The sequence below is a fragment of the Pristiophorus japonicus genome, chromosome 8 (assembly GCF_044704955.1).
Source record: "Pristiophorus japonicus isolate sPriJap1 chromosome 8, sPriJap1.hap1, whole genome shotgun sequence".
Taxonomy (NCBI): domain Eukaryota; kingdom Metazoa; phylum Chordata; class Chondrichthyes; family Pristiophoridae; genus Pristiophorus; species Pristiophorus japonicus.
Window position 1 is genome coordinate 232,767,670 of NC_091984.1, and position 25,480 is coordinate 232,793,149.

At 43.6% G+C, this 25,480-nt stretch overlaps 1 protein-coding gene across 1 annotated transcript in view; it reads right to left on the bottom strand.

The window, feature by feature from the left end:
* The window catches only part of arvcfb (ARVCF delta catenin family member b), a 370,176-nt gene that overhangs the window by 128,685 nt on the left and 216,011 nt on the right, over nucleotides 1-25,480 (bottom strand). Inside the window, exon 6 of the mRNA XM_070888063.1 lies at nucleotides 1,424-1,582. Within this exon, the coding sequence (XP_070744164.1) occupies nucleotides 1,424-1,582 (159 nt within the window). The remainder of the gene's footprint in view (nucleotides 1-1,423; nucleotides 1,583-25,480) is intronic.

Genomic DNA, 25,480 nt, shown 5'->3' on the forward strand with positions numbered 1-25,480 from the left:
TGTAGGACTTCTATTTTTTATTTGTTATTGATTGATTGCTCATTACTTTGATCTTGGTGCTTTTAGAGCAGGGTTCCTTCTCTTTTTTTATTTGTCAATTAATTGCTTATTACTTTTGGTGCTTTTTAAGTCTTGGTGCGAGGTGCAGGTCCTCTCAGCTTCCTCGTATTTTGTGTGTGAATGCTTATTTTTGTGCTTTGTTTCATGCTTGGCACTTTAAATGTATTTATGCTTCTTCAATGTTGTTGTGAAAGTGTTTCGTTCTTTCACTTTCCTCCCCCCTCCCGCCCCCATCTCTGGCTACCTGCGCTGATTTCTTAGCTCACCGCAAGGTTTTTCTGTGCGAACACAAGTGGCCACGTACTCCAAACTAACTTAGGTCAGCGTAACTATTAGCTGTCCAAACTAGCTTAAATGGCCAAAACAGGCGTAAATGACTGGTAACACCCCCTTTTGAAAAAAAATCTAAAAAACCTAACGAACTCATTTACACTGGAGCAAATTAAATGGGCAGAATGGCAATTGTTAAAATACTCCAAAAAAAAATCTAGTTGCTCAAAAAAAAATGTAAACTTGGGTCGATTAACCAAGTCGCTGGAAAGCTACAATTCTGCAGAGGTAAAAATCTGCTCCAAGAAGTCATCATAAGGGTCAATAGATTTTGAAGCAGAAATAAAACTGGCACTTCACTTTGAACTCCCAGCAGCATATGGTCTGCAAGTGAACTTCAAGCTGCAGTGATCACTTCCTGGAGCTCTATTACATGCCTTTTTTGTGGCAAAGCAGAGCCCTGACCCTGCTGTTTATTACTTGTAGCACTGAGTAATACATATTGATCAGAAGCTCTCTCCATCAACACCCACATAACTGAAGGGAAAACAAAATCATAACACAATCATACGCCACATTTCAGGTCAAATATTACCATATATCCTGACACTACCTCCGCTAGTCGTAAATCATGAAGGCTATTTTTGCAACACTGCAATACAATGAACTCAACTTCACATTTTAGACATCTCAATATTCACTAAATATGATCTAAAATGTACCTCAATAATGCTACTTTAAAACACACTGCAAGACTCGACTACTTTTAAAACTAAAGTGATCTTATTCTCCAACTAAGTAAATGCCACTACTCCATTGTGTCGCAACCAAATTAAATATGCAATAATCAAGATAGAATAAAAACTTAGTCTTAAAAATTAATGGGTTCGTCTTAGTAACATTTGTTCCCTGAATATACATTCTCCTTGGAACAACCCAAGTAGAAGGAAACATCAGTCACTTATCTCAGGGTGGCACAGTACGCGATTGAATTTGCAGGATGCAAATTAATCAACAAGAAGGATGGGTGGGCGGGCGAGTGCAAGTGCCCCAACAAAAATGGTGTCTCAAGTTACAAACAATGATCTCTTACCTTAGTTTCAGTCCGTCTTGTAGTTCCATCATCCGATGTCACCACAGATACATGGGAGGTGGGCGTGCCTGGGTCCTCTTCAACAGTCACCGTTTCTTCCACTAACTCTTGTGGCTCCTGCATTGCTGCTTTTGAGGTCTGATTACTGGGGCTTTGCTCCTGGAAATTAAACATGACATATTGTAAGCTGTGGCTAATTGAATAGCACATGCTGATTATGATTATTTTCATGCTTTTACTCTGGTGTTGATTCGATCAGTTTTTCTTGGGGGATACAAGAAGTTCACTTAATAGAATTAAAAGGTGCATTGCACATCTCACTGCCACTTTGAGGAGAACCTCTTTTCTTTCCCATGAATGAGGTTAGCGGCAGAAGCAGGCACATGCAGAGTAGGCAATCTTTACAAGAGAGGGGATTCTGGGATCAGAAGCTCAACTCCAGGACGAATAAGAGGCCAAGGTAATAACCAGTCCAGTTTAGCCTCCCTGCATTTCTGTCTCCAAAATCAAGAAAACGTGTGTTCTGTATTAAATTGAAACAAATAGGTTTATTTTTTTTTTAATCATTTGACTGCCATCTTTTGGACGTCAAATACCACTATGGTATGGCTCATAAAATGGCCGCTTCGAGAGACATATCTGGGTTATCAGTCCACCACACGAGCTGTTCGTACAGAAGCAGAAACTCAACCATCTTTATGCTTGGGCCACAAATGCTGCTTCAGCTGCTCAAATATTCAGCATCAATCCGAAAAGTCCCCGAGGAACACCACTTTCACTTGCCCAGCTCTCCCTCAGCCAGTGCAATAATCAGGAATGGCCTTCCGCATGTGGATGATCACAGCCAACCCTCACTGCCCAGGAAAAGTTGTGATATGGGAAATCTCCGATTACCCATTAATATACTGGTGAGACCTCCAATCTTTCCATGCCACCAGTGAAGCAGAGAAACAGGTTTCCTAGTTAGTCATCTCTGCCACCACCTTATTTACTAACGACTGGCCTAGTGGGGTTATAAATTGGAATATCTGTCGTCAGTCACATTCTAAATTTACCAATGCTGCAGCTACTCCGTTTTGTTGCTTATAGAGATAGATCTATTAATCTCTGTTGCTTATTACAAGTCTTGCGCAAAGCACACAGCATCCTGCAACAATTGTATACAGTTCAGTCTAGCATATTCTGTAATGCTTCTTTGGAATGCCTCATCACAATCAAACTTATTCTCATCGAGGCGAACGCAGTCGGCAGCTTTATTCTACACCTGATTGCATTCTTCATCCTCTCCCTCTCCCTGGTTAAGTTAAAACAAAAAACAATGATACAGCTCCAGGTTAGGGTTAATGAGAAAAAGTTTAAACAACAATTCTTGTGATTACTAAAACTTACACATTCTGCACTTGCCTGTCCTTTTTTTTTTAAAATAAAGAGATACAGAAGTGTTTCAAAACGCAGTGTATTTCAGCACCGTTGCTCCAAGACCATACCAATTTCTTAGTATCTCAATAATGACTAAATAAAGGCAGGGTTCTGAACTGCAGCCTGACTTGTAACTGCCCCAGCACACATTTCAGGAATGCAGAGCAATTATACCATCTAACCTTAAAGGGACACACACATACATCCTATTTATATCATCCCTGACCTTGTAAAACCATGCACTCTGACTTACTGTAAGGAGCACCACAGGCGATTCATGAAGGCTACTAATTTACCAATTTGACAAACATGAATATATCCTATGGCATATGTTCCCCAAATCACCAGTAAAAATCATAGCAAACCCCTTGCATGAGAATAATTTCACTTATTTAGTGGTCCAGAAAATACATTGCAGGGAACATTAAGACGGACTGCAAAAGTTTCTATAGATATGTAAAGAGAAAAAGGTTAGTAAAGACAAACGTAGGTCCTCTGCAGTCAGAATCAAGGGAAGTCATAACGGGGAACAAAGAAATGGCAGACCAATTGAACAAGTACTTTGATTCGGTATTCATTAAGGAGGACACAAACAACCTTCTGGATATAAAAGGGGTCAGAGGGTCTAGTAAGAAGGAGGAACGGAGGGAAATCCTTATTAGTCGGGAAATTGTGTTGGGGAAATTGATGGGATTGAAGGCTGATAAATCCCCAGAGGCTGATGGACTGCATCCCAGAGTACTTAAAGGAGGTGGCTTTGGAAATAGTGGATGCATTGAGAGTCATTTTCCAACATTCCACAGACTCTGGATCAGTTCCGATGGAGTGGAGGGTAGCCAATGTAACCCCACTTTTTAAAAAAAGGAGGGAGAGAGAAAACAGGGAATTATAGACCGGTCAGCCTGACATCGGTAGTGGGTAAAATGATGGAATCAATTATTAAGGAGACCATCGCAGCACATTTGGAAAGAGGTGACATGATAGGTCCAAGTCAGCATGGATTTGTGAAAGGTAAATCATGCTTGACAAATTTTCTGGAATTTTTTGAGGATGTTTCCAGTAGAGTGGACAAGGGAGAACCAGTTGATGTGGTGCATTTGGACTTTCAGAAGGCTGTCGACAAGGTCCCACACAAGAGATTAATGTGCAAAGTTAAAGCACATGGAATTGGGGGCAGTGTGCTGACGTGGATTGAGAACTGGTTGGCAGACAGGAAGCAAAGAGTAGTAAATGGGTACTTTTCAGAATGGCAGGCAGTGACTAGTGGGGTACCACAAGGTTCTGTGCTGGGGCCCCAGCTGTTTACATTGTACATTAATGATTTAGACGATGGGATTAAATGTAGTATCTCCAAATTTGCGGATGACACTAAGTTGGGTGGCAATGTGAGCTGCGAGGAGGATGCTATGAGGCTGCAGAGTGAATTGAATAGGTTAGGTGAGTGGGCAGATGAAGTATAATGTGGATAAATGTGAGATTATCCACTTGTGGTCAAAACAGAGAGACAGACTATTATCTGAATGGTGACAGATTAGGAAAAGGGGAGGTGCAACGAGACCTGGGTGTCATGGTACATCAGTCATTGAAGGTTGGCATGCAGGTACAGCAGGCGGTTAAGAAAGCAAATGGCATGTTGGCCTTCATAGCGAGGGGATTTGAGTACAGGGGCAGGGAGGTGTTGCTACAGTTGTACAGGGCCTTGGTGAGGCCACACCTGGACTATTGTGTAGTTTTGGTCTCCTAACTTGAGGAAGGACATTCTTGCTATTGAGGGAGTGCAGCGAAGGTTCACCAGACTGATTCCCAGGATGACATATCAAGAAAGACTGGATCAACTGGGCTTGTATTCACTGGAGTTCAGAAGAATGAGGGGATCGCGTAGAAACGTTTAAAATTCTGACGGGTTTAGACAGGTTAGATGCAGGAAGAATGTTCCCAATGTTGGGGAAGTCCAGAACCAGGGGTCACAGTCTAAGGATAAGGGGGAAGCTATTTAGGACCGAGATAAGGAGAAACTTGTTCACCCAGAGAGTGGTGAACTTGTGGAATTCTCTACCACAGAAAGTTGTTGAGGCCAATTCACTAAATATATTCAAAAAGGAGTTAGATGAAGTCCTTACTACTAAGGGGATCAAGGGGTATGGTGAGAAAGCAGGAATGGGGTACTGAAGTTGCATGTTCAGCCATGAACTCATTGAATGGCGGTTCAGGCTCGAAGGGCCGAATGGCCGACTCCTGCACCTATTTTCTATGCTTCTATATTATAAAATGATGTTTTCTTTGACTCAGTGAGCAATGGTACAGAAGATCAGCTAAAATATACAAGAACTCTCCCAAAAGTGCACCAATTCATTATTTTATTTAAACTGCTAATTGTGCGGTTTACAGTACTTCTTGCAAGCATCTATTCTGCTCATCTGTCTCGTGGCATCAAGTTTCTTCTAACTCTGTCCCAAAAGAGATACCTAATTAACAGGCAGAAACTGCTGGTTCTGGGACTGCTGTGTGCAAATTGGTTAGCACATTTACTTACACAACAGTGACTATTCTTCAAAAGTAATTAATTGGATATCCTGATGTTAAACGATTATTTCAATACAACTTTTCTCTCTCATTAGCACACCAACAATATTATAGCTCCTCTGAGCTGCTGAATTGTTTAATATGGTTGACACGTATGCACTGGGAATTGAGTGGAGTGCTCCCAGGCTCATTTCACCCAAGACTCTTGCATTCAGACAAGAGTACTTCAGTCTCGACAGTAAGTGCAGCATTCAAACCCAGAAGTGAAAGGACTGTGTGCTCACTCACCTAATCCCCAACCCTGCCAGTTTACAAAAATTGTTTTTTGTTACTCGTTTAGATTAGCAAGCCAATCAGAATCCTTGCCATCCCTGGCTTTCATGGTATAAACAACTAATCTCACTTCCACATTCATGTTAAGCTTGCTTTTGCATAAAAGGATACTGCACTTCAAACAATAGCATTTAATTTCTACACAATCGCACTTCCTGTTGGAATGCCTGCTACGGACGCTCCCACATTGAGTTGTAAACAGTTGCTATGTTTTGTACAGGATGAGACACAAGCAACTCTGTTCGACCACAAAGGAAGCAACCAAAGCAGTGAAATCAAGGGTGCTGGTACAAGATTTTACTATAAACAACCTTTATAGCATCGTCACAATCAAAAGGGCTCGGCGTTAAATGGGGGAGAGGGGGAGGGGGAAGCTGGTGTGGATAGCAATAGACTGATGAGAATGACGAAACTAAACTCCTCAACCTTCATTGTAACATGGGAAATACTTTAAACTGGGGAAAAAAGCATCAAGGAGTCAACAATGAATAGTCTTGCTTTTAGATCACACTATAAAAACAAACAAATACAGGTACATTTTGTAATTTACCTTAACCCTTGAATAGCAAAAGTTAATTTCCAAACATCTTTCTAATTTAAAAATAAATAGCACATCTTAATGAGGCCACAACAGCTGAGTGCAAACTTCAATGCTCATCCATGCTACTGCAAGGATGCGTTTATATCAAGGCTGAGTAAATACCACAAGTGCCACTTCCTTTAGCTCCAAAACGAACATAGCAATATCCAGTGCTGGTTTCCGAGACACCAGGGAGGCAGTGCAGAGTACAGCCCCAAGACTGATCCTGAGTAATTGATACACAAGTTCAGGAGGTAAGACTTGGACTTTTCAACCTTGATAGGTGGTGACCAAAAAGGTGCTTCACGAATAAGTATGGAAGATAGCAACAGCAGAGCACGAAAATCTGATTACTTCAAATAAATCTAAAGCAGCTGGGTAAACAGCACAGGTTCAAATGAGCAAAAAGCAGAGTTATGACAAATAACATGCAAGTTTTCACACAAGCAATCAGTGCATGGAAGTGGACGACTGGCTGAGATAGTGGAGGCAATAATGCCAAAATTCAACAGCAGCATGATGGGGTACTATAAGCTCTTTCTGGATGGAATATAGGTATAACCAGTAAACTAATATAAAGACTTGCATTTATATAGCGCCTTTGATGACCTCACAATGTCCCAAAACACTTCACAGCCAATTAATTACTTTTGAAGTGTAGTCACTGTTGTAATGTAGGGAAATATACATCAAGAATGATCAGTGTGTAATCTTAAAGAAAACCATTTTAGTACTTAAAGAAATGGGCAAGGTTTTTTGGGGGTGGGTGGCGAGAGGATATAGAAATCGCCTTTAAATACATTGTCACTATAGATTATTAATTCAATCCTATCAAGAATACTGATGTAAACATTTGTAAACATTTGCAAATTCAAAGAATAATGCATGCAATCTAACAGGTGGCCGTTTCCTCACAAAACTGAGTTTATTGGAAAGTCTATATGCCTCACAAACAGATGAAACAAAGTACCTATTGTTTGCTAAGTTAGTTACAAAGAAAACGTTTTGTTTCAAATCCTGCACAGTACAATATATGAAACATCTTTTTCCAGTTATCAGCAAATGCAAGCAGATAACTCATTAGTGCTCCTGCTAAACAGAGCAGAACATGATTTAACTTATGCAGGCATCAATAGGATCTTCACTGTTTCAAGTGATTTTTCAAGTCTGTTGACAATTAGTCTAACAATTGTTCTCTGAAGACCCAGCTGTCTGCTGATGGGTCTGAAAAACATGAAGTTGCAAACTCTGCTTCTCACGAGACAATCCAGTCTCAGCCAATATTTTCAGGAACGTTGTTTGGAGACTGGCGAGAGCTTTGCCATGAAGTTTTAATTATTTCTTCAATGCCGAAATACCCGAGACTCACGAGGGATCAGCACAAACAATACACAAGAGTGCCACATAAAAAGAATCCTCAACACCGTGTTTCTTTGAAGAAGTTACTTCATCCTTGATAAAAATTTTTGAAACAGTTGGCAGCATAACAAGAGTGCATGTGAAGATATCCAACACTGATGGAAGATTCTCAAAAGTAAATCTATTGGTCCTGAGCACCCCAAGACACAAATTACAGGGTGGCTGTTCCAAATTTCCCATCACTTGATCCAGTGACTATTGCTGAACCTTTGAAGCAAGGGACAGATTTGCAAGCAACAAATGCCCGTGAGAGACACTTCCAGTAGCAGTGTTTAGAACATTACAGCTAGTTCACTCAGTGACCTTGGCTTGGAATCCTGCCACTGAAACTCATGCAAATCAGTGCAACTCGAGTTTATACTGAGTTCATTTTGCGAGCCGAGATTTTGATAGGATTGTTTCCCGCACAGCTACATTAATAATGAAAAAAAAAGTCTTGCATTTTTATAATGCCTTTCAGGACCTCAGGACGTCAGAGAACGCTTTACAGCCAATGAAGTACTTTAAAATTGTAGTCACTGTTGTAATGTAGGAAAGACGGCAACAAATTATGGGTGCACCAAGGTCCCACAAACAGCAATGTGATAACGAAAAAATAATCTGTTTTAGTATGTTGGTTTAGGGATAAACATTGGACAGGGAACTGGGGAGAACTCCCCTGCTCCTCTTTGAATCGTGCCAGGGGATCTTTTAAGTCCACCAGATGGCAGAAGGGATCTCGGTTTAAGGTCTCATCTGAATGGCAGCACCTGCAACAGTGCAGCACTCCCTTAGTCATGCACTGGAGTGTCAGCCTTGATTTTGTGCCCAAGTCTTGAGTGGGGCTTGAACACACAACCTTCTGACTCAGAAGCAGAGTGCTACCAACTCAGCCACGGCTGACAACTAAATAGATATACCTTCAATCAGGACATTATGATCTGTGGGTTTCAGCAATTTGAGATTAATGGGCACATGCATTTAAAGTTTAAATGTGGCTAATGCTCCATAGCTCACGAAGAGCAGATGCGCTGACCTATTCCCCTACTGCTACAAGCAGACTGTAAGTCAGTTGAATTACTTGAGTGAAAGTTTGCTAAGAGTCTGAAACTTTCCCGAAGGAGGCAGGAGCATTTCAATTTCAGAATTTGTATCACCGATAAATGTTCAAAGTCAGAATATTGTCAACAGAATGGGAAATGTTTCAGCAATAACCTTGGAGTCGTTAGTTATTCAGCATTTAATCTGTTGAAACTGAAAGTATTTACTTTTGGAGCAATAGTCACAAATCTGAAGATGTGTTTAATAAACATATGTTGATTAGAACCAATGCTCATAATATACAAAAATTGAAAAGCCTTGGTAAATTTCAAAAACAAAGCAGCTGTTGCATTCCTGAAGAACGCTGACTGCTATCTTAAATTCTATTTCAACTCCTGGGGAATATTACAAAGAGTAGCCCCATGACAACAATTCAAGAAGTGAGAAAGTAATTTAACATTTCAAATGTCACCTTTATTTTAAAACGATGAAGAAAAAAATCAATCTAACATACCTGAAGTGGTATCTAATGAGGCTTTCCTTCATTTGAGAGCACGCTGAAGCTGTTCCACTTGGTTTCATCTGAAACAGTGGGCATCATTAAGGAAGCCTCCCACTGCTAAAAACGAGCACTTAATTAGCGTGTTGATCTGTTCAGATTATTTACGTCTCGGTCAGCTGTGGCTCAGTTGATAGCACTTTCGCTCTCCGAGTCAGAAGGTCGTGGGTTCAAGTCCCACTGCAGAGACTTGGGTATAAAATCTAGGCCAACACTCCAGTGCAGTGCTGAGGGAGTGCTGCACTGTTGTAGGTGCCATCTTTCCAGGTGAGACGCTAAACCGAGGTCCCGTCTGTCTCGCCAGTGGATGTAAAAGATCACATGGCACTATTTCGAGGAAGAGCAGGGGAGTTATCCCTGGTGTCCTGGCCAATATTTCTCTCAATCAACATCAGTTCTAACAAAGTCATCAACCTGAAACGTTAAATCTGTTTCTCTCTCCAGAACTGCTGCCTGACCTGGATTCGTATTTGCAGCATTTTCTGTTTTTAAAGCATTTAAAAAAATATTCTTTTCATTTGCTGTTTGTGGGAGCTTGCTGTGCACAAATTGGCTGCCGTGTTTCATACATTTTTAACAGTGACTACATTTCAAACTTCCTTTATTGGCTGTAAAGCGCTTTGAAAGGTCCCAAGGTCATGAAAGGTGCTCAAAAAATGTAAGTCTTTGATTTTCTGGACACTTAATAATTTAATTCTCCCCATTTGAAAATTAGGTGGAGCTAAACAAGCACAATACCATACCGACAGAATGAGTGTCACAACATTTGAACTTACAATTCCCCAATGTCTTTGACCTGCTCTCGGCAATTTGGGAAGCTGCTGAATGCACACAGAATACTGAGAATGGTAGGACATTTGGTCATCACCCATTCCATGATCTCGTATACTTGCAGCTAATTGAATAAAATTGGAATTGCTCCTCACTATCCCCAGTTTATCCTACTTAACTGTTGCAAAAGTAGTCTGTTGAAGCAAGGTCTTTAGTTTAAAGCACAAGATTAAGGAAGGTTTGGATAAAAAGTTTGTGCATTCCTCGAGCTCAAATTTCCCCAACGGCGTTTTTTGGCGTACTTGAAGAGTTAAGCCCATTTTTTGGGGGTCCAACTATGCCATATATCATCCAAATTTACCTGTTTGAATTGCTGATTTTGGCACCGCGTAGCCTGTCCTTTAACTTTGTGGGTCTTTGTCTGAAAAGCCCAAGATCTGCACCAAAAAGATCGGGTTGCCAGGATAACAAGGGACACACTGCAGGCGGAGGCTGGAAAGTGAAATATACGACACATTCTAGCCAGCTCACAGCAACCGACACGAGCATCTTGCACATTGCAGCAGCTTACCAGTATTAAATTATTAGAGTTTATGCCAAAAGTCTATCCGCCCCACTCTGTGCCACTCCTAACCCAGGCTGACAGGCCTCCCTCCTCCTGGTGCTAGTGCCCGATGCCCCTGCTAACCCGGGTTAAAAGGCTTCCCCACTCGTGGTGCTACTGCAACCCTGGCCAAAAGACCTCCCCTCCTCCCAGTGCCACTGCTAACCATGGCCGAAGGACCTCCCTCCTCTCAGTGCCGGGAGCTGCTCCAAACTCGGGCCGAAAGGCCTCCCCACCCCCTCGCCGTTGCTGCTGTCCCAGCCGTGGAACTGCATCTGCTGCGCTGATTTTCTGACCTGCGCAGATTTTGTTAACTGCCCAGAAAGTTTTTCCAGAGTGGTCACATACACCGTCCCAAGAAAAATTGGAGTAAATCGGAGTTGGCCAAACTTGCTTAAATGGCCAGAACTGGCGCAGGTGGCAGGTTACCAACCTCCGCCGCCGACGTGGTAAAAAAAATCCGACCCAAGTGAATTATGCCAATGCAGAAACTTGGAGATTTTAATTTACTCTCAAAAAAATGGTGCATGCCAAAAAAATGGGGCGGATAATTAGGGAAAATTGAGCCCCTAGTATCAAAAGCCAACAAGGGTGACTTTCATGCTCCAGCTTCTGCCAGATGGTGCATTCTCCATCTCAGCAAGCTAAGAAATGGAGGTTGGGGGGAGGGAGGAAAATAAAGAACAGAAACCTGAGCAAGTGTATGTCACAATTCAGTTCCCCTTAGTCTACTGGCCACACTCTTGTATTAGCAAAGGTACAGCATGCAGCCCAAAGGAAAAACAGACAATCAAATTTGACAGAGCAGCTATACACAGTCCAACACCATTAGGAAAGCAAGCTTTCATGAGCTCTAATTTGCCAATTTCAAACATAGCCTTCCCAACCGCCCTGAACTATTTCATAAATTTAAGGACAATTCATTAAGGACCATTAGCACAAGATGTTCCCCAAGCAATACAAAATAGGACTACTATTTTCACAAATCACACAAGTTTTCAGGCTTCTGCTAACAATTATCCATTGGCTACAGAACATGTTGCTTGCAACTGTTTAACATTCCACAGATCGCTCGCATACATAGCTTGTCTGTATTCACTATGTGGAAATAATCAGGCATGTAAGCACAGCTGTTATGCTGTCTGGGTTGCACATCTGGGTGCATCAGCTAAGCGGTTTCGGAGTTAAGCAGCAGAGGCACGGTCACCAGGAATGTCCGGATTGTACCTCAAACATGTCTTTGAAATAGTTTTAACATTAAAAAAAACATGGAACAAGAAACGGACATTCAGCTAATCATTCCAGAGGCTGAAAGAATCAGTTACGGACTCTATCACCTGTGTAATCCCCCAAAGGGAAATGTCTGCTTAAATACTACTTGATTTCAAGCAAAACTATTCTCACCATTCAAATTTGGTCTGCTGCCTATTACATAGAAACATAGAAAATAGGTGCAGGAGTAGGCCATTCGGCCCTTCTAGCCTGCACCGCCATTCAATGAGTTCATGGATGAACATTCAACTTCAGTACCCCATTCCTGCTTTCTCGCCATACCCCTTGATCCCCCAAGTAGTAAGGACCTCATCTAACTCCTTTTTAAGTATATTTAGTGAATTGACCTCAACAACTTTCTGTGGTAGAGAATTCCACAGGTTCACCACTCTCTGGGTGAAGAAGTTCCTCCGCATCTCGGTCCTAAATGGCTTACCCCTTATCCTTAGACTGTGACCTCTGGTTCTGGACTTCCCCAACATTGGGAACATTCTTCCTGCATCTAACCTGTCTAACCCAGTCAGAATTTTAAATGTTTCTATGAGGTCCCCTCTCATTCTTCTGAACTCCAGTGAATACAAGCCCAGTTGATCCAGTCTTTCTTGATAGGTCAGTCCCGCCATCCCGGGAATCAGTTTGGTGAACCTTCGCTGCACTCCCTCAATAGCAAGAATGTCCTTCCTCAGGTTAGGAGACCAAAACTGTACACAATACTCCAGGTGTGGCCTCACCAATGCCCTGTACAACTGTAGCAACACCTCCCTGCCCCTGTACTCAAATCCCCTTGCTATGAAGGCCAACATGCCATTTGCTTTCTTAACCGCCTGCTGCACCTGCATGCCAACCTTCAATGACTGATGTACCATGACACCCAGGTCTCTTTGCACCTCCCCTTTTCCTAATCTGTCACCATTCAGATAATAGTCTGTCTCTCTGTTTTTACCACCAAAGTGGATAACCTCACATTTATCCACATTATACTTCATCTGCCATGCATTTGCCCACTCACCTAACCTATCCAAGTCGCTCTGCAGCCTCACAGCATCCTCCTCGCAGCTCACACTGCCACCCAACTTGGTGTCATCCGCAAATTTGGAGATACTACATTTAATCCCCTCGTCTAAATCATTAATGTACAGTGTAAACAGCTGGGGCCCCAGCACAGAACCTTGGCGGTACCCCACTAGTCACTGCCTGCCATTCTGAAAAGTACCCATTTACTCCTACTCTTTGCTTCCTGTCTGACAACCAGTTCTCAATCCATGTCAGTACACTACCCCCAATCCCATGTGCTTTAACTTTGCACATCAATCTCTTGTGTGGGACCTTGTCGAAAGCCTTCTGAAAGTCCAAATATACCACATCAACTGGTTCTCCCTTGTCCACTCTACTGGAAACATCCTCAAAAAATTCCAGAAGATTTGTCAAGCATGATTTCCCTTTCACAAATCCATGCTGACTTGGACCTATCATGTCACCTCTTTCCAAATGCACTGCTATGACATCCTTAATAATTGATTCCATCATTTTACCCACTACCGATGTCAGGCTGACCGGTCTATAATTCCGTTTTCTCTCTCCCTCCTTTTTTAAAAAGTGGGGTTACATTGGCTACCCTCCACTCTAGAGGAACTGATCCAGAGTCAATGGAATGTTGGAAAATGACTGTCAACGCATCCACTATTTCCAAGGCCACCTCCTTAAGTACTCTGGGATGCAGTCCATCAGGCCCTGGGGATTTATCGGCCTTCAATCCCATTAATTTCCCCAACACAATTTCCCGGCTAATAAGGATTTCCCTCAGTTCCTCCTCCTGACTAGACCCCCCGACCCCTTTTATAACCAGAAGGTTGTTTGTGTCCTCCTTCGTGAATACCAAACCAAAGTACTTGTTCAATTGGTCCGCCATTTCTTTGTTCCCCGTTATGACTTCCCCTGATTCTGACTGCAGGGGACCTACGTTTGTCTTTACTAACCTTTTTCTCTTTACACATCAACAGAAACTTTTGCAATCCGTCTTAATGTTCCCTGCAAGCTTCTTCTCATACTCCATTTTCCCTGCCCTAATCAAACCCTTTGTCCTCCTCTGTTGAGTTCTAAATTTCTCCCAGTCCCCAGGTTCGCTGCTATTTCTGGCCAATTTGTATGCCACTTTCTTGGCTTTAATACTATCCCTGATTTCCTTTGATAGCCACGGTTGAGCCACCTTCCCTTTTTTATTTTTATGCCAGACAGGAATGTACAATTGTTGTAGTTCATCCATGCGGTCTCTAAATGTCTGCCATTGCCCATCCACAGTCAACAGTCCACCGCTTAAGTATCATTCGCCAATCCATCCCAGCCAATTCACGCCTCATACCTTCAAAGTTAGCCGCCTTTAAGTTCTGGACCATGGTCTCTGAATTAACTGTTTCATTCTCCATCCCAATGCAGAATTCCACCATATTATGGTCACTCTTCCCCAAGGGGCCTCGCACAACGAGATTGCTAATTAATCCTCTCTCATTACATAACACCCAGTCTAAGATGGCCTCCCCCCTAGTTGGTTCCTCGACATATTGGTCTAAAAAACCATCCCTTATGCACTCCAGGAAATCCTCCTCCACCGTATTGCTTCCAGTTTGGTGAGCCCAATCTATGTGCATATTAAAGTCACCCATTATAACTGCTGCACCTTTATTGCACGCACCCCTAATTTCCTGTTTGATGCCCTCCCCAACATCACTACTACTGTTTGGAGGTCTGTACACAACTCCCACTAATGTTTTTTTGCCCTTTGGTGTTCTGCAGTTCTACCCATATAGATTCCAATCATCCAAGCTAATGTCCTTCCTAACTATTGCCTTAATCTCCTCCTTAACCAGCTAAGCTACCCCACCTCCTTTTCCTTTTATTCTATCCTTCCTGAATGTTGAATACCCCTGGATGTTGAGTTCCCAGCCCTGATCATCCTGGAGCCACGTCTCCGTAATCCCAATCACATCATATTTGTTAACATCTATTTGCACAGTTAATTCATCCACCTTATTGCGGATACTCTTGCATTAAGACACAAAGCCTTTAGGCTTGTTTTTTTAACACCCTCTGTCCTTTTAGAATTTTGCTGTACAATGGCCCTTTTTGTTCTTTGCCTTGGGTTTCTCTGCCCTCCACTTTTTCTCATCTCCTTTCTGTCTTTTGCTTTTGCCTCCTTTTTGTTTCCCTCTATCTCCCTACATTGGTTCTCATCCCCCTGCCATATTAGTTCAACTCCTCCCCAACAGCACCAGCAAACACTCCCCCGAGGACATTGGTTCCGATTCTGCCCAGGTGCAGACCGTCCGGATTGTACTGGTCCCACCTCCCCCAGAACCGGTTCCAATGCCCCAGGAATTTGAATCCCTCCCTGCTGCACCATTGCTCAAGCCACGTATTCATCTGAGCTATCCTGCGATTCCTACTCTGACTAGCACATGGCACTGGCAGCAATCCCGAGACTACTACTTTTGAGGTCCTACTTTTTAATTTAGCTCCTAGCTCCTTAAATTCATTTCGTAGGACCTCATCCCTTTTTTTTAACCGATGTCGTTGGTACCAACGTGCACCACGACAACTGGCTGTTCTCCCTCCCTTTTTAGAATGTCCTGCACCCGCTCCGAGACATCCTTGACCCTTGCACCAGGGAGGCAACATACCATCCTGGAGTCTCGGTTGCGGCCGCAGAAACGCCTATCTATTCCCCTTACAATTGAATCCCCTATCACTATCGCTCACCCACTCTTTTTCCTGCCCTCCTGTGCAACAGAGCCAGCCACGGTGCCATGAACTTGGCTGCTGCTGCCCTCTCCTGATGAGTCATCCCCCTCAACAGTACTCAAAGCAGTGTATCTGTTTGCAGGGGGATGACCACAGGGGACCCCTGCACTACCTTCCTTGCACTACTCTTCCTGCTGGTCTTCCATTCCCTCGCTGGCTGTGGACCCTTTTCCTGCGGTAAGACCAACTCGCTCCACGTGCTACTCACGTCATTCTCAGCATCGTGGATGCTCCAGAGTGAATCCACCCTCAGCTCCAACTCCGCAACGTGGACCGTCAGGAGCCGGAGGTGGATACACTTCCCGCACATGTAGTCGTCAGGGACACTGGTGTTGTCCCCGTGTTCCCACATGGTACAGGAGGAGCATATCACGTGACCGAGCTGTCCTGCCATGACTTAACCCTTAGATATACTTAAATTGGCGACAACAATGTTAAAAGTTACTGACCAATAAAGAAAAAGAAAAACTACTCACCAATCACCAGCCAATCACTTACCACGTTGGCTGTGACGTCACCTTTTGATTTCTTTCTACTTCTTTTTTGCCTTCTCTCTCAGCTGGAGCTGCACCGGTACGCCTCTCTCGACTCCCGCCTCTCTCGACGCTCCCCGGACTGCTGAGCCTTTTATAGGCCGCTGCCTCTCTCGACTCCCGCCTCTCTCGACGCTCCCCGGACTGCTGAGCCTTTTATAGGCCGCTGCCTCTCTCGACTCCCGCCTCTCTCGACGCTCCCCGGACTGCTGAGCCTTTTATAGGCCGCTGCCTCTCTCGACTCCCGCCTCTCTCCTTCGTAACCTTCTGCCATCTTCTCCTCCCTATCCTAATTAGCAGAGGATGAGCATGTTCAGAGCGCATTTAATCTTGGACTATAGATGCCCTTAAAACCTTTTGAAAGCTGAGCCACACCAATTCACTTGCTTTTGTTGCGAATATGCTCACATATCAACCATTCTGCAGATGGAGCGGGGTAGAAAAAATTTAACAGTGCAACACTTATTGGCCCAGATTTTGCGGTGGTTATGACAGTGAAAGTGCCAGCGTTCGCCGTCATTACCCCTCAAACTGACAGCAATGCCAGGATTTAGCATGAGTGCAGATAAACGGGGATCCTGAAGTTGTGGTCAGTTGTCCCCTGCTCTGCCGCAAGTTGTGGTATGGCACTCTCCAGAACCAGCAATCGGTGAAATCACTTGAACTGACAAAATCTTCCCCTTTTATGATGGAATATTGCTGTTAAAAACCCTTCTCTAACATTAAACCTGTTGAAAGAGCTGTAACGAGGTTTATAACGATGTACTGATTGCTGAACAACCGTTGTGACCTTGAAAAACAACATATTTGTAGAGTGTCAATTTTTCCAGTAATATGATTAAGAATTACACGTTGTAATATAATTCCTTTTTAAAATTGGTTTATGATATTTCACCTACCTTGATCCCATGTGTATGCCCCAATCTTTATTTCGCGCTCTGTAAAATTTATCACAAGTAAATTATAATCTGTGCATTTTACTTCCTGGTTTGTTGTCTGTGTGAATTCTTCAATTTGACTGGCCAGCTTGAGGACATCACTGTTGCTGGATGCTGTTAATTCGCTTGATTTGGCGCCAGATTCAAACTAAGGTCGGGAGGGTTGAAATTGATGCCACAAAAATCATGAGATCTTTGTGGGGTGCTTTTTGCAACGTCAGCAGCGATTACCGTTGCTTCATCACTGACCGCAAATTCCGGGGCATTATTTAAAAAGGATCTCCTCTCCATACCATGAACTTAAATTAGTTTTCAAAGGTTATACACTTGCTGTTGAATGGACATTGCACAGAATTAGTTTACTTTGTGCTTGGGCAGCAGCCCGTTTAGACTAAGCTGCCATCAAAGCATTCCATGTGGACAGTCCCATTGAAGCTCAAAACAATTGGGAAATGAGCTTGGAGGCTGAGGAAAGGATTCTCTTGTCCAAGATTCTTCAGCTGTCCCACAATAAATAGGGACATCTGCAATTGTGCAGAGATTAGATTTGGCAGACCTTGGATGCTGGGCATTCAGCTGAATCCTCATGAAGAAATCTTGGCTGAGACTAACATATTTGGCTCATTTAACAAATTGAAGGGTCAGTAAGCTGCCTTTGAATCCGACTTGTTCTTACAATCTGGTTTTGCCTTCATTGAGCTCCATGGAGCTCCACTGGGTTGAACTGACACTTTGCCCTTTGGAGGAAGATCCCAGTTACTATTCTGATGGCTGTCTTAGACCATTTCTAATATTTCTCTTGCCAATTTACCTTATGTTTATTTCCATCTTTCATTACATTTATGCGTCTTGAATCCATTTAAAACATTTTTTACTACCTCTCCCAAGTTCAACGCGCTGGCTTTTAGCAAAAAAAATCTGCTGAACTTGGGCATTGATATTGCTTTTGTGGATTATTAAATCATTTCTGAAGGAAAGCTGGAAATTCAGTGGAAATTCATTCCAAGTGGTTTAATTCTGTTGAGATAGTAAAATTACTGCAGAGTAAATACCTGCAAACCCACTTTGACGGGCCAGCACATTAGTGTTAATTTCCTCCTGCCATTAGCAGTTAAGAGCAGGTAAGGCTTTGAGCAATGTTGGAAAGGGCAGATGGCATATTGGTATCCCAGTATTCAGTGCCAGAGCAATAACATAGTGGCTCATACATCCAATTCTCCACAGGATAAGCTCTTCAATGCCATGATCTCCGAGAAGAATTTCCCAACCGAAAATGAAGGGAATTGGCAGCGAGCCACCTGGTTCACTCTTGCACCATCTGTCACTGCTCACCGATTGGAACCATCAAAGGAGTGCGAGAAAGTCAAATGCTCTTATTGGCCAGGGCTGCAATACAAGAGAGGTGAACAAGAACAGAGGGAGCAATGCCTGGACTTATTTTTGTTGTGCATCTTTCAGAGATATACCCAAGGCACCAAGCAACTCTCAAAAAATTTTTTAAAGATATTAAAGGCGTGCAATGTCCATTGCTTCTGGATATACTCCAAATTAGTTATGGTTGAACAGAATAATTTTTGGTTTGAAAGTATTTAAGAAATGCAGGACATTTTCAGTTCAGCCATTAATTACTAAAGTAACATGTCTATATTGGGGGTGGGGAAAAACAGAATTTATATTATGCCTCAAGCAGTTTACATCGGATGAATTACCCTGAAGTGCAGGGACTGCGAAGTAGGCGGACAGAGCGACCAATTTTCACAGCATGATCCCATAAATAGCTATGAGACATAGATAAGATCACATCCATTGGGTATACACAGCACTGAAACAGGCCATTCAGCCCAACCAGTCCATGCCGGCGTTTATACTCCACTTGAACCTCCTCCCATCCTTCCTCATCTAACTTTCAGCATAACCCTCAATATTCTTCTCCCTCGTATGCTTATCTAGCCTCCCCTTAAATGCATCGATACTATTCCCTTCAACCACTTCCTGTGGTAGCAAGTTCCACATTCTCACTACTCTTTGGGTAAAGAAGTCCCGATTGGATTTCTTGGTGACTATCTTATATTGATGGCCTCCAGTTATGCTCGTCCCCACACGTAGTGACATAGAAACATAGAAATCCACAGCGTGGAAGGAGGCCATTTCGGCCCATCGTGTCCGCGCCGGCCGACAAAGAGCCGCGTGACCCTCGGTCAGCTGCCCTGAAGGTATATATAAACCTATGAACAATGAAACAAAGGGAAAGAGCATCCAGCCCAACCAGTCCGCCCCACACAACTGCGATATCCGCTGCACTGAAAAATTCTACACTCCACTCCAAACGGAACCATGCGATCTCCTGGGAGAAGCAAAAACCAGAAAAACCCAGGCCAATTAGGGGGAAAAAAAAATCTGGGAAAATTCCTCTCCGACCCATCCAGGCGATCAAAACTCGTCCAGGAGATCACCTTGACGTATTCTATTCCCTGCGGTACTTGCCATTGTACCTGCACCAGTCAAGAGGTTATCCAGTCTAATCCCACTTAGCACTCGGTCCGTAACCCTGCAGGTTATGACACTCAGTACCCATTCAAGCACCTTTTAAATGTGGCGAGGGGTTCTGCATCCACCACCCTTTCAGGCAGTGAGTTTCCAGACCCCCATAACCCTCTGCATGAAGAGGCACCCCCCCCCCCACCGCTCCAAATCCCCTCTGAACCTTCCACCAACCATTTTAAAACTATGCCACCTCGAAATTGACCCCTCCATCAAGGGAAACAGGCCCTTGTTATCCACTATATCCAGACCCCTCAAAATTTTGTACACCTCAATGAAGTCTCAACCTCCTCTGTTCCAATGAGAACAAACCCAGCCTATCCAATCTGTCCTCATAGATAAGATTCTCCATTCCAGGCAGCATCCTCTCAAATCTCCTCTGCACCCTCTCCAGAGCAATCATGTCCTTCCGATAATATGGCGACCAGAACTGCACACAGTACTTCAGCTGTGGCATAACCTCCCTGCTCTTGTATTCTATGCCTTGGCCAAGAAAGACAAGCACCCCCTTATGCCTTCTTAACCACCTGGTCTGCTATTTTCAGGGATCTGTGGACAAGCACTCCAAGGTCCCTTTGTTCATCTACACTATTAAGTGGCCTACCGCTTAATGTGTATACCTTTTAGAAACATAGAAAATAGGAGGAGTAGGCCATTCGGCCCTTCGAGCCTGCACCGCCATTCAATAAGATCATGGCTGATCATTCACCTCAGTACCCCTTTCCTGTTTTCACTCCATACCCCTTGATCCCTTAAGGGGGAGTTAGATATAGCTGGAAGGGCCATATCCAACTCCCTTGTGAATATATCCAATGAATTGGCATCAAACACTCTGATAGAGAATTCCACAGGTTCACAACTCAGTGAAGAAGTTTCTCATCTCAGTCCTAAATGGCTTACCCCTTATGTCCCCTGGTTCAGGACTTCGCCAATATCAGGAACATTCTTCCAACATCTAGCTTGTCCAGTCCCGTCAGAATTTTATATGTTTCTATGAGATCCCCTCTCATCCTTCTAAACTCCAGTGAACACAAGCCCAGTCGATCCAGTCTCTCCTCATATGTCAGTCCTGCCATCCCGGGAATCAGTCTGATGAACCTTCGCTGCACTCCCTCAATAGCAAGAACGTCCTTCCTCAGAGTAGGAAACCAAAACTGAACACAATATTCCAGGTGAGGTCTCACTAAAGCCCTGTACAACTGCATTAAGACCTCCCTGCTCCTATACTCAAATCCCCGAGCAATGAAGACTAACATACCATTTGCCTTCTACACCGCCTGCTGTACCGGCATGCCAACTTTCAATCACTGATGTACCAGGATACCCAAGTCTCATTGCACCTCCCCATTTCCTAATCTGCCACCATTCAGATAATATTCTGCCTTCATGTTTTTGCCACCAAAGTGGATAACCTCACATTTATTTTTATACTGCATCTGCCCACTCACCTAACCTGTCCAAGTCACCCTGCAGCCTCTTAGCATCTTCCTCATAGCTTACACAGCCACCCAGCTTAGTGTCATCTACAAATTTGGAGATATTGCACTCAATTCCTCCATCTAAATCATTGATGTGTACTGTAAATAGCTGGGGTCCCAGCACTGACCCCTGCGGCACCCCACTAGTCACGGCCGACCATTCCGAAAAGGATCAGTTTATTCCTACTCTTTGCTTCCTGTCTGCCAACCAGTTCTCTATCCACATCAATACATTACCCCCAATACCATGTACTTTAATTTTGCACACCAATCTCTTGTGTGGGACCTTGTCAAAAGCCTTTTGAAAGTCCAAATACACCACATCCACTGGTTCTCCCTTGTCCACTCTACTAGTTGCATCCTCAAAAACTTCGAAGATTTGTCAAGCATGATTTCCCCTTCATAAATCCATGCTGACTTGGACCAATCCGATCACTGCTTTCCAAGCGCGCTTCTATTACATCTTTAATTGATTCCAACATTTTCCCCACTGCTGATGTCAGGCTAGCCGGTCTATAATTACCAGTTTTCTCTCTCCATCTTTTTTTTTTACCCTCCAGTCCATGGGAACTGATCCAGAGTTGATAGACTGTTGGAAAATGATCACCAATGCATCCACTATTTCTAGGGCCACTTCCTTAAGTACTCTGGGATGCAGACTGTCAGGCCCCAGGGATTTATCGGCCTTCAATCCCATCAATTTCCCCAACACAATTTCCCACCTAATAAGGATTTTCTTCAGTTCCCCCTTCTCACTCGATCCTCGGTCCCCTAGTATTTCCAGAAGGTCAATTGGGCCTTCCTTCGTGAAGACAGAATCTAAGAATCTGGATCAGTTCCTATGGAGTGGAGGGTAGCCAATGTAACCCCACTTTTTAAAAAAGGAGGGAGAGAAAACAGGGAATTATAGCCTGACATCGGTAGTGGGTAAAATGATGGAATCAATTATTAAGGATGTCATAGCAGCGCATTTGGAAAGAGGTGACATGATAGGTCCAAGTCAGCATGGATTTGTGAAAGGGAAATCATGCTTGACAAATCTTCTGGAATTTTTTGAGGATGTTTCCAGTAAAGTGGACAAAGGAAAACCAGTTGATGTGGTATATTTGGACTTTCAGAAGGCTTTCGACAAGGTCCCACACAAGAGATTAATGTGCAAAGTGAAAGCACATGGGATTGGGGGTAGTGTGCTGACGTGGATTGAGAACTGGTTGTCAGACAGGAAGCAAAGAGTAGTAGTAAACGGGTACTTTTCAGAATGGCAGACAGTGACTAGTGGGGTACCGCAAGGTTCTGTGCTGGGGCCCCAGCTGTTTACATTGTACATTAATGATTTAGACGAGGGGATTAAATGTAGTATCTCCAAATTTGCGGATGACACTAAGTTGGGTGGCAGTGTGAGCTGCGAGGAGGATGCTATGAGGCTGCAGAGCGACTTGGATAGGTTAGGTGAGTGGGCAAATGCATGGCAGATGAAGTATAATGTGGATAAATGTGAGGTTATCCACTTTGGTGGTAAAAACAGAGAGACAGACTATTATCTGAATGGTGACAGATTAGGAAAAGGGAAGGTGCAACGAGACCTGGGTGTCATGGTACATCAGTCATTGAAGGTTGGCATGCAGGTGCAGCAGGCGGTTAAGAAAGCAAATGGCATGTTGGCCTTCATAGCGAGTGGATTTTAGTACAGGGGCAGGGAGGTGTTGCTACAGTTGTACAGGGCCTTGGTGAGGCCACACCTGGAGTATTGTGTACAGTTTTGGTCTCCTAACTTGAGGAAGGACATTCTTGCTATTGAGGGAGTGCAGCGAAGATTTACCAGACTGATTCCCGGGATGGTGGGACTGACCTATCAAGAAAGACTGGATCAACTGGGCTTGTATTCACTGGAGTTCAGGAGAATGAGAGGGGACCTCATAGAAACGTTTAAAATTCTGACGGGTTTAGACAGGTTAGATGCAGGAAGAATGTTCCCAATGTTGGGGAAGTCCAGAACCAGGGGTCACAGTCTAAGGATAAGGGGCAAGCCATTTAGGACCGAGATGAGGAGAAACTTCTTCACCCAGAGAGTGGTGCACCTGTGGAATTCTCTACCACAGAAAGTGGTTGAGGCCAATTCAATAAATATATTCAAAAGGGAGTTAGATGAAGTCCTTACTACTCAGGGGATCAAGGGGTATGGCGAGAAAGCAGGAAGGGGGTACTGAAGTTTCATGTTCAGCCATGAACTCATTGAATGGCGGTGCAGGCTAGAAGGGCTGAATGGCCTGCTCCTGCACCTATTTTCTATGTTTCTATGTTTCTATGTCTATTTGTTCAACTGGTCTGCCATTTCTTTGTTCCCAATTATAAATTCACTTGAATCTGACTGCAAGGGACCTAAGTTTGTCTTCACTAATCTTTGTCTTCACATAGAAGCTTCTGCAGTCAGTTTTTATGTTCCCAGCAAGCTTCCTCTCATACTCTATTTTCCACTTCCGAATTAAACCCGTTTGTCCTCCTCTGCTGAATTCTAAATTTCTCCCAGTCCTCAGAATTGCTGCTTTTTCTGGCCAATTTATATGTCTCTTCCTTGGTTTTAACACTATCCTTAATTTCCCATGTTAGCCAAGGTTGAGCCACCTTCCCCATTTTATTTGTACTCCAGACAGGGATGTCCAATTGTTGAAGTTCATCCATGTGATCTTTAAATGTTTGCCGTTGCCTATCCACCATCAATTCTTCAAGTATCATTCGCCAGTCTATTCTAGCCAATTCACGTCTCATACCACCGGAGTTACCTTTCCTTAAATTCAGGACCCTCGTCTCTGAATTAACTGTGTCACTCTCCATCTTAAAGAATTCTACCATATTATGGTCGCTTTTCCCCAAGGGGCCTTGCACAACAAGATTGCTAATTAGTCCTTTCTCATTGCACATCACCCAGTCTAGGATGGCCAGCTCCCTAGTTGGTTCCTCGACACATTGGTCTCGAAAACCATCCCTAATACACTCCAGGAAATCATCCGCCACCACACTGCTACCAGTTTGGTTAACCCAATCTATATGTAGATTAAAGTCGCCCATAACTGCTGTACCTTTATTGCATGCATCCCTAATTTCTTGTTTGATGCTGTCCCAACCTCACTACTACTATTTGGTGGTCTGTGCACAACTCCCACTCGCGTTTTCTGCCATTTGATATTCCGCAGCTCCACCCATACAGATTCCACATCATCCAAGCTAATGTCATTCCTTACTCTTGTGTTAATTTCCTCTTTAACCAGCAACGCTACCCCACCTCCTTTTCCTTTCTGTCTATCCTTCCTGAATGTTGAATACCCCTGGATGTTGAGTTCCCAGCCTTGGTCACCCTGGAGCCATGTCTCCGTGATGCCAATTTTATCATATTCGTTAATTGCTGCCTGCGCAGTTAATTCGTCCACCTTATTACGAATACTCCTCGCATTGAGGCAGAGCCTTCAGGCATGTCTTTTTAACACACTGTGCCCCTTTAGAATTTTGCTGCAATGTGGCCCTGTTTGATTTTTGTCTTGGATTTCTCTGCCCTCCACTTGCACTTTTCTTTTTTCTATCTTTTGCTTCTGCCCCCATTCTACTTCCCTCTGTCTCCCTGCATAGATTTCCTTCTCCCTGCCATATTAGTTTAACCCCTCCCCAACAGCACTAGCAAATACTAGGACATTGGTTCTGGTCCTGCCCAGGTGCAGACCGTCTGGTTTGCACTGGTCCCACCTCCCCCAGAACTGGTTGCAATGTCCCAGGAATTTGAATCCCTCCATCCTTTTTCCTTATTAGCCCTCCCAAAGTGCATCACCTCACTTCTCCAAATTAAATTCCATTTGCCACTGCTCCATCCACCAGTCGATTGATATCCTCCTGCAGTCCATGACTTTCCTCTTCATCAACCACACAGCCAATTTTAGTGTCATCGGCAAACTTCTTAATCATACTTCCTATATTCAAATCTAGATCATTGATACATACCACAAAAAGCAAGGGACCTAGTACGGAGCCCTGCGGAACCTCACTGGAAACATCTTTCCAGTCACAAAAACATCCATCAACCATTTGCTTCCTACCTCAGCCAATTTTTGATCCAACTAGCCACTTTGCCCTGGATCCCATGGGCAGAAACCTTCATGACCAGTCTACCATGGAGGACATCAAAAGCTTTGCTAAAGTCCATATACACAACATCGTACGCACTACCCTCATCGACCCTCTTGGTTACCTCCGCAAAAAATTCAATTGGGTTAGTCAAACACAATC